Source organism: Glycine soja, chromosome 1, assembly GCF_004193775.1.
Source record: "Glycine soja cultivar W05 chromosome 1, ASM419377v2, whole genome shotgun sequence".
In the NCBI taxonomy this organism is placed as follows: Eukaryota; Viridiplantae; Streptophyta; class Magnoliopsida; order Fabales; family Fabaceae; genus Glycine; species Glycine soja.
The window spans coordinates 55381174-55391299 of NC_041002.1; the positions used below are offsets into that span (position 1 = coordinate 55381174).

General features: G+C 33.3%; 2 protein-coding genes across 11 annotated transcripts; both read right to left on the minus strand.

Moving 5' to 3' along the window:
• Positions 1–773: 773 nt before the first annotated feature.
• Positions 774–5334, minus strand: LOC114424683 (AT-hook motif nuclear-localized protein 5-like). 2 transcript variants are annotated; one of them, XM_028391549.1, is made up of 6 exons: positions 4742–5334; positions 4133–4624; positions 2738–2805; positions 1975–2106; positions 1488–1646; positions 774–1252 (listed from the first exon to the last, which is right to left on the minus strand). In XM_028391549.1, exons 2-6 carry the CDS (start codon positions 4599–4601, stop codon positions 1007–1009), a joined length of 1074 nt encoding a protein of 357 aa, XP_028247350.1. In that variant the 5' UTR covers positions 4602–4624; positions 4742–5334; the 3' UTR covers positions 774–1006. The 2 variants fall into 2 exon arrangements, with proteins under 2 accessions (XP_028247350.1, XP_028247345.1); XM_028391544.1 differs by having other exon boundaries at positions 4133–5333.
• A 1130-nt stretch (positions 5335–6464) lies between these two features.
• LOC114424713 (putative pre-16S rRNA nuclease) lies at positions 6465–9527 on the minus strand. Of its 9 annotated transcripts, none has more exons than XR_003669063.1 (9): positions 9374–9511; positions 9143–9293; positions 9007–9064; positions 8758–8826; positions 8578–8673; positions 8164–8256; positions 7533–7620; positions 7335–7375; positions 6465–6728 (listed from the first exon to the last, which is right to left on the minus strand). XR_003669063.1 is itself a non-coding variant. In XM_028391583.1 (9 exons), exons 2-8 carry the CDS (start codon positions 9286–9288, stop codon positions 7372–7374), a joined length of 513 nt encoding a protein of 170 aa, XP_028247384.1. In that variant the 5' UTR covers positions 9289–9293; positions 9374–9511; the 3' UTR covers positions 6465–6728; positions 7335–7371. The 9 variants fall into 9 exon arrangements, 6 of the variants coding, with proteins under 6 accessions (XP_028247384.1, XP_028247388.1, XP_028247379.1 ...); XR_003669064.1 differs by having other exon boundaries at positions 6465–6799; XR_003669062.1 differs by having other exon boundaries at positions 6465–6809.
• Positions 9528–10126: the final 599 nt, after the last annotated feature.

Below are 10126 nucleotides of genomic sequence, written 5' to 3' on the forward strand. Positions count from 1 at the left end.
AAAGACCTTCAAGTTATTAATATTTTGTCGTGTTTTGCTCCTTCAGGTTATGTTTTTAGTGTTTTGCTCCTTAAATGACAAAGAAAGCTACTGTAGAACTAATTAGCCATGTCGAATGCTAATTTTCATTGTAAATTTTATAGTATTAAATTAAAACGACCCACAAGGTATGTTTAAATGGAAGAAATTAAATATACAAATTTTATTATGCTTTATTCGTGGTTATTAATATTTTATAATTATCAAACCTTGAAAATAAACAACCTTGATATCTTACTCCCTCAAAACTAAAATACCCGTACTCTTAATTTCTATACATACATAAATACATCAAGTATTTAAAGATAATAACATTGGAACTCAGCTGGAATAGATATTTATCTATTTCAAAATTTTTGTTGAAAACTCAACTTCAATCAGTATGAGTTTTTTTTAATGTTAAAACATCAATAAATTATGAAACGAGGGAATATAAATTTTAATTGCCTCAACTAATTAGGGGCAACTACACTACCTCCAACTGAACTTTTACCACGAATCTTTATAATCAGCCATTAGCTGGTCATTTTAATATAAACCAGCATTCGTGGATTGTATGGAGATAAATCAGTTTCACATTCCTGCTGCCAAGTTAGATTCGTAAAAGCGCAAGCCTAACCTTTTTGATAGATATAATAATCTATGCAAAAAGTTTGATTGTAAACCTCAATAGATTGCCTGGTTTATTATCACCCCAAGTAACGAATTAATGCATTGAGGTGAGATCCTAGATGTTCTATTAATTAGCACAACATACTTCCCACTTCCATCAAACACTTTTCGCTTCCATTCCATCAAACACTTTTCGCATAGTCAAGACTGTTACTTAACCCCAATCCATTGGTTACAGCATAGGTTAGCGCGAACTAGAGATAGCAAGAGTCACAATGCTCACAAATTCGATTCATTTACAACAAGAGATCTCTATACAAAACTGCAATGTCTCTTATAGAATAATAAATGGTCTTCACCCACGCGTCAAGTCAATACCAGTGTGTGCATGTGCACTTTTCACCTCTACTGGCCTTGATGATGCAGGCCAAATGCCTGGGGCAGGAGAAGAGGTGTAGTTTTGATTAGGCGGAGGAACACTGCCTGGAGAAGCTAACTTATCACTACTCTGAGGCTCTGAACTGGTATCTTCTGTAGTAGTAGTGGTCACTTGTTTAGTCTTTGGCTTGGAGCCCCCATATACGAAACTGCATGCTACCACCTGCACCAACCAAAGTCTCAATTTCTCAAAATTTTGGGGAACGTTTGAATCTAAAGCATGCTAAGATGCACAATAACACAAATCATTATTGAAATTTGAACATCTCTATGCACAATAACTCCTTGCAGTTGCTGAACTTACTGTTCTAGCATGTCTTGGATGAGCATGCAGCATGCAAGAAGAAAAAGAATAATTAGTACAACGAACCAAGATTTTAGGGCAATTAAGAATATACCTGCACTGGGCTTGAAGCAACAAGCCTAGTAACACCACCACCAATAATATGACCATCAGGACTAGAAAGGGAAACACTCATGCCACCTGTTCTATTGTGAGGTCCACCTTCTTCAGCAACCAAGTATGAACCAGACAAGCATAATATTTGAAATCGGCCCTGCAAAAGGTAAAAGATAAAATGTTTATTATTGCATCATAAGAACCAACAACCTAAAGCACTTTAAGCAGTACTCAATCTCAATAGCTGTTGCATAAAGCTGAATTTTTACGCATTACAATACCAGAATTGCCAAAACAAACTTCATTAACCTGTTTTCTTGAACAGTGCAGAACTATAACTAAATCGATTAATTTGCTACACAATAGCAATTTATAACTAAGCTGAAACCAAGGAATGGGGATAGAGATGACAATGCAGAGGATACTTGTGAATAGTGATGCTAAACTTTCTAGTGGTGAAGGTAAGTAGTGTTTAGTTCTTTAACCTCATAAGTGACACCGATGCTAGTAGAAGCAGGCTGGCGCAGAGTGACTGAAGAAATTGTCCCAGTTCCTGTTAAGATGCACACAGCCCTTGGTCTCTGCCGTGCAAATGACAATAACTTTGCTACAATGTCCTGAAACAAAGAAAGTATCATTCAAGGAACTTCTAAACTAATGTGAAATAATAGGTAACAATCTTGAAGGTTTACATGATGAATACAGCAATTATGCTTATTATTTGAAGGTTGAAAATCAAATTAGATTATTACACCAAGTATCATTAGTTGCACGCAATCAGAAACCACATTTATGTGTGATGCAATCTTCTGCAGTTTATATTCCATTGATAATCCAAGAGATCAAGACTGTGACTATTCAATCCTTGTGTGCATTCAGCAATTGCCAATTATACAAACCCTCCACGAGGCTTTCATGTCATGAATGGAAAAAGAAAATAATTATATCAATATCAATATTATTAAGAATAATAGAGAAGCACCCTGTAGTTTTTTAAGAAAATATCCAATGTTACTTTTCGGATGCTTTTTGGAAGTTTGTAAAGTACAGATAACTTTTCTTGGTTAGGCAAGTCAGGTTTATTTTTCTTCTGATGTTTGATGCTGCCATTGATTTTGGAGTCACTAAAATTTTAAAAAACTCCACACGAGCCCAAACAGTTATATATTTAGGATTTATTAAAAAAAGAGAATTAAACAAATAATCAAAACCAATAGCTCTTACGAAATAATGGAAGAATATAACTACCTCGTCAACTCCAACGGTGATAACATGAGGTGAAAAAGCCAGTCCTGCAGAACTGTTCATCCATTCACCTAGGAAGAGAAGAACAGAAGCACTGTTAAAAGTTACAAACTTCATAGCAAAACAGATAAAAGATAGCATTTCCAATTACTACTGTGAGTTACCATCAAAATAATAATAATAATAATAATAAAACAATTGCGCCAGAAAGGGAAAGGTAAAGTGAAAAACTAAGCGTCTGGGTTTTCATGGTTTCTAAATTCTTTTGGGATGATGGGTGAATCTAGACCAGAAATTTGAATCAAATCAGAACTGCCAAGTAATTAAGTAATGCAGTCTGTATAAAAGATCAACATTAGAATCATGATAGTGGAAACTTGCTTCTGTTTAAGCACATGTTTGAGAACCCGCAGTAAGTATTGTGATTTGTGCATAAGATCAACATGACAAATCATGATAATGGACAAACTTGCTTCTGTTTAACAAGCATGTTTGAGAACCTACTTTTTTTTTTAATTCTTTTCAATATCTATCTCAGGAAGCTCGCAAAAGAAATATTGTTTTTCAAAATAAGCAGAACCAACACGCACTAATTGGCTTATTTCAACTATAATAAATGTCCAGGAAATCCATTATTATAATGATTACCAATTCAAGGATTCTTAAAGCAGTATTTATGACAAAGAAGTAATGAGATAACAATAACTTGGAGTCCTGGACGACAAACATAAAGCACAAAAATGGCAAAAAATGGAAAAAATATTCCAAACAGATAAAAGCAAAAGAAAAGAAGAAAATAGAAATTGTAACTTTAAACAATAGTGCGTGTAGAAATGGAAAAATAACAGTATGAAATGAAATGAAAGGATACACATCCACAGACTTTCTTTGGAACTGGAAGATTATAAATGACAGTCAAATGAGAAACTCAGTCAGGATGTTAATCAGAAACTTATACAGATATCAATTTTTTAATCACCAAATAAGCATAAAATCAGATTTTAACAACTTCATAGTTTGTTATACATGTACATGTATTTTATCATAATCTCATCCATTAATTTTCTCAGAGAAAATACATAATTTATGTCTCCTAAATATGTTTTAACTATATTGCTTTGATCCCAATTTTTTTTTCATAATACCCCAAAAGGATGAACTCAAAACTTAAAAGCAAGTTAACAATTTCAATAGGAAAAACTTGTCAGCGAGCTGTCAACTTCAGGACCAAAGAAACAAAGTAACATCTTTTGGGGACCTCATCAACAATTATTAACACCCCACTTTTCTCTTTCAAATGATAGTATCACTTTTGAGAAGCTAAATCCGAATATGTGCAGATCAAGTAATCAACAGGAAATGATAATTTCAAACTCTCACACAATTATAAAAAGGTACCTAGAGTGGCAAGCTGTTGCTTCCTTCCACTTCCAGGTGGGCGCCCTCTGGGCCGTTTCTCCGAAGAAGTGCCTGATCCCGGCGTGGAACTAGCAGTGGCAGACATGGGAGAGAGCATCAATGAAACAGATCCATCAGGGCCATACTTCCTAGGCCTCCCTCTTTTCTTCTTCACAGGCTCACCAGAAGAAGGTCCTCCACCTCCACCATCAGGAGAGGAACCTATGTTAATGCCATGACTAAAACTAGCATGCTGAGGCTGAGACTGAGAATGAGAATAAGAATGAGACTCTACTTTAAATGCAGAACCTGGAGAGACATTTGACAAAGCTCTAAAGCCAGAGGGTGGTTGAAACCCTCCACTCTGTGTCCCAGTTCCTGGACCAGACCCACTAACCCCTCCTCCTCTATGCTGCATGTAATATGGAACAGAGCCACCAGGAAATGCCATGCCTTCTCTCCCATCCATGCATTTACTGACAGGTCTGTCAACTGTGATAATTTCTTCTTAATTTTTCCTCCTCAACCCCAAATCCTTTCACTAATGCTAACTTCTTAATTAAACTAAGAAACCAGTGAAGATATAAAAGCAGGGGTTTAGCTAGGTACCCTTCGACTAGTCAAAAGCAAATAGCTTTAACAATGATGGAAAAATTAGATCTTTAACCCAAACGCAAAGAAGAAAGAAGAGGATCTACAGCCCAGAAGCTCGCTCCAGAGATTCAGGTAACAAGCTCAGAGATCATGTCAAGTGAATGCAAGAAGAACAAGGGTCTCGTTTACCTAGAAACACCACAAAGAAGATGAGTTGTGAATGCCCAAAAGTTAAAGAAAATAAGAGAGGAAGTGGTTTTAGAGGTGAAAAAGAATCAGCATTGAAAACCCCATGGCAGAGGTTAGCGAGGGAAAATGTAAAAAAAAAGAAGAAAAAAAGCAGGGGCTTAGATTGAGAAGAGAAAACTGAAACTAGCAAGGGTGGGAGTTGAGTTTCTGAATCATGTCCGTAACAGGTTAAGAAAACAAAACCCTAGATTTGAAAATCTAGGGTTTTGACAGAGGAATGCAGGCAGTGTAGGAGTGGGGTGGTGGAAAGGAAAGGGGGAAGAAAAGACAAAGAATGGGACTTGACTTCCTTCACTTGGGACTTAAGACGAGAAAGGGGAAATTAAAATAAATAATAAGAAAGAGCATTTGAATTAAAGTGTTGAGTTGAGAGAGTATGTGACCGAAAATGGCTAAAAAAATAAAATAAAAAATGAAGAGTGAAGACTAATGGGAGGGGAAAGGAGAATAGTGGTGTCAATTTGGAGGGACAGTGTGGGCCCACCAAAGTGCCAAACATAGACCAAATGTCCTTTTTCGTATAACCAATGGTCAGGCCACTCGCCCCCCCCCCCCCCCCCCCTTCAGCCTGCGGAATCAACACTTATATCATCATTCATTGTTTTATTTTTGAAGTTTTATAAATTTAATTTTAACTAATAAAATATTTTTTAAATTATTTTATCTTTTTATTAAATTTTAACTAATAAAATATTTTTTTAAAATTGTTTTATCTTTTTATTAAATTAGTTTTTATCAAATTACCTATAATTCTATTTTTTTACACTAACCTCTCTTTAATTAAATTTAAAAATATTATACTAATATATTTTTATATGTTTGAAAACACCACACTGGTACTTTCATTAATACATCCCCAAATTTTACATTAATACTCCAAAAATAAATGTAATAGTTAAAAAAAAAATTATTTGTATCATTATACGAAACCTAAAGAAATATTACAGTAATTTTTATAAAATTTATTTTGATCTTTTATTTTAAAATTCCTTTTAATCTTTTCATATCTTAAATATGGGTTAATAATATCATTTCAATAGAGAAGTAGTTTTCAATTTAAGAGTACGATTTTAAACTTCTATTTATTTATTAAAAAATGTAAAATTTGTCATGTTATTTATCTACATGAAAATCATGAATCACAGCTAAAGTTCAAACATAAAACACACAATTAGTTTGAAAATGGCATAAAAGTAATTTGCACGATCAATTATAAAAGAATCTGATGTTACAATTTTAAGTTTTTCACTTGCTAATATTTTTGTTGTTCATCACTTCTCGAAAGTGAGATTTTGCTTTGACATCAGCCAATTAAAGAGAATTACATATGTTGAGATTAAATGAAAAAATATTTGTTGGAAAAAGTTAATCTCATAAATGAGATTAGCTTTGACTTTCGTTCGACGAATACTTTGATTTTAAAAATAAAAAAATACAAGGAACAAGGCATCGAGCTTAACTTGAGAACCAAAGACGCTTTTTAGCATAATGGAGTTGCAAAAAGAACGAACAGTGCCTTCGATAAAATAATTGGATGCCTGATCTCTCATACAAATTTTCTGACAATCTATTCCAAAGAATAAATTAAAATCGAGGATTTTCTGTCTCTTTTGATTTTATCTACAAAATCACATTTAACGTGGGAATTTTCTACATGCCTCTAACAGTTTAACCAAAATCTTATGATTATCCAATGAAATTAAATGAATCTAGCCAGCACGTTGCTTGCATCTAAATTGATACCAGCTCAAGTCTACAAAATATGAATGTGATGTTGATGTTAGATCTCCCATTGAGCAACTTTTCCCTTCCCCTACTTTGGTGCTTAATATACCTCAATGTAACAAAAAACAAAGACAATTCCAGTGAACAGTGATGAAAGTTACAAGTACAAGTATTTCAGAAAATATATCATCATGCCAAAAGACAAATCATAAGTATTAAAGAAAACGTTTTTACTTTTACTCTCAATTCAATCAATCATATAAAGCATTGAATTTCACAAATGAATTCAATGTTTAGTGCAAGAAAAATGCAACAAATTAATCCAAGTAAGTTATGTAGTCTACAGTTTTGTTTTCAGTTTGTAGATAAAACTCGGTAGTCTGTACAGATTGCATTACTAACCTCTGTTAATAATTACTACTGGAATTGAAAAGGAAGATACAAGACCTAAGTTTCTCTTCTTATCAAATCATAATGAAGAATTAACTAAGTCCCCACACTTAACTTTTTCATTAAGGTTGTCAACTAAACCTAATCAAACTGAACGGTAACATGACTAATTCCATTTTAGCTACAGAATAGAGAATGCAAATATAGGAAAATATAAAATCCATTATACTGTCCTCCAACCAACCTCAGAGGTATCTAGTTGTGATTTCTGATGCATGCCTTCACCTGTATAGAAAGAGCACTAAGTTGTCAAATATTGAGAAACTTATAAAGAGAAAAGATACATAAAAGTGAAAAGGAAAAGAGCCACTATAGCAAATTACTAGTTTTGAGAAGTAGCAATCATGTAAAGACAGAGGGTATAAAAGAGTTTGAGACTAACATTAGCGGGCTTGAAAAATAATATTATTAAGAGTTCCTTACTCCGTTGCTTTCAGCTTCATTTTCCTGTTGACAAAATCCAGGTACCCCTAGAAAATACCAACATATCAGTAGATGTAAACTAAACCTAATTCTTTAGCTCAACATAACATACAGCCTAAAATATAAGAAAATCTAAATGATACGTTTATGTAGTTTGGATTAAATTTCAGAGTCCCTTACAAATGAAAGAGGGTTGCTTCCTTAAAAAAATTGTTTTTGATTGAATTTAATGCCTAACAAAACCCAGACAGAAAATACTGGTGCAGTAGAAAATAGTCAGATGGCCAAGTAGTAGAGGATGTGGCCCAATAATTGCAGAGATGGAAATCATTTATTCTTCAGTTCAGGGCTCTCATTGTCATAAATATCCCTTACAAAGAATTGCAAAATAATAAATAAACCATGTCCTACTTCAGAAAAACTATGCACAAATCAATTTGAGGCCTCGCTGGCTCAATGCATTCGTATTATGCTTTCAGTACAATTGCAAATGAAGAGAATACACTGCCTTTACCAAAATGAATAACATGAGACCAGAAGTATAACAGCCCAATAGTATATTATGTCAAGAAGAAGGCCAAAGAACTCACCTGAAGTATTCCTACTGCAGCAAACTTGTCTAGCATAGTCTTGGAGAGAACTGGATGATTCAAGTTCAAAGGCTTTAACAGCAATTCCACATTCTGCAAACAAAATTTAACTTCAGATTTTGCCTCAATTTGGAGTTTATTTTGCTGGATGAAATAGGTAACTTTATGAACAATGTGGTCTGTGATTTAAATCCAGTTTTTCAATTTTCTTTCCTTCATTAACTTAATCGTTCTGTAAATCTTTTCATCCCATATAGCAATGTTCAACTTCAATAAGCAATATTTGTTTCACACTTCATAGATATTTAATTCTTTCAACAGTGGTAGTCACCAAACAAGGGAAAGGCTGTAGTCATGTTGGAAAATCAGACTTGAGACAATATTTAATTCATAATAGCAAACATGTTAATCCACCTTTGACGTGAAGCTCTCATTCCAGTATGTATACTTTACACCTTCAAGCATTTTTGTTCTACAGAGGTTATCAATGAAGACCTTCACTTGCATAGCCTGACAAAAAGTAGAAAAAAACGTAAGAGTAGAGGAAAAACAGTAAATACATGGTACATGGATGGTCAAAGAAATGGGACTCACATCAGAAGACACTTGATGTTTGTCAAAAGGGATGCCAATAACAAAGCCCTTCAAGGAATATTTAGCAATCTGCATAAAAAACAGCTCAAGTCATCATAACATGCTTGGGAGTATTATTGTTCAAATCACTACATTGTACCTATAAATACATCATATACATTACATACGTGTGGTAAAACACGGAACAAGTGAAAACACCAAAGAGTAAGCAAATTTGAATGGAAAGGAAAAGAGAGAAGAAGATCTGACCAGACTCTCTAAATCAGAAGCCATTAAACTAATATTTGTCTTCTTCCTGACGAGAACGCTGAGGCATTAAACATAGGAAGCATAAAAATGAGGAAATAATAATAAGTAAGAAAGAGTGATAGGTAGGTAGGGGTACTTGAAAGGTGAAGCAATATTGTTATCAAAGTCAGAAAGAGCAAGGCCAACATATTTATCCCCGACATCCAAACCAAGCAACCTTCCGCGCTGAGGAGTTGTATTCTTCAAATCATGAAACAATGGCAAGGGCTTCATGTACCTCATTTTATCTACCCATCACATTCAAAGCTCAGAGTCTCGCTAGGGCTTTTTATTCAAACCAAAACATAAATAAAAAGAGGAAAGAAACCTGTTGTGGTGAAGATATCTGTAGTCGGAGAGAGTGCCGCTCACCTCCTGCTCTCGCTCTCTTCGTACACCACCGCCGTCGCGGGTCGTGGCAAGTAACAACTATGAACCACAACGACTTCTTTATTCTTTTATTATAAGAACATAAATAATCATTTTTGTCATATTTTCTGAGGGTTGTATTGGTTTAATAGAAATTTATTAATATTTTCCTTCAATCTATAATTGTAATATTTTTATTTTCCTACTGACAACGGATAAAAGTTAATAGAATAAATAAATTTGTTAGAAATTTAAAATTTAAATTTCTATGATTTGAAGACAAATAATTGAGGATGAAAATAATATTTTACTCTTATAATAATATTATGCAAGGTTCATTACACTGATTAATGAGCTAGTAGATAAAAGATTTTTAATACTGAAAACTACTGTAAGGTGTATTTGTAATACTAGTACTATTTTATATAAAAAAAAATCTACTTTATTTGAACAATATTTTAGAATTTAGATATTTATTTACACTCTTAATATATTAATACTAAAGTATATTTTATTAAATATTTTAAATTTTAATTTTCATATACCTACGGTGTAAAGATTTTTATAGTATCATTAATTACAAATTAGCATGACTTTTAAAGTCACTATCATAAAAAAAAAAAGAAGTTTTCATCATATTAAATTAATATTTTAATATAATAATGTTTTATTAAAAGTAGTCAGGGAATTGTAACCAAGGCACCACTTTATC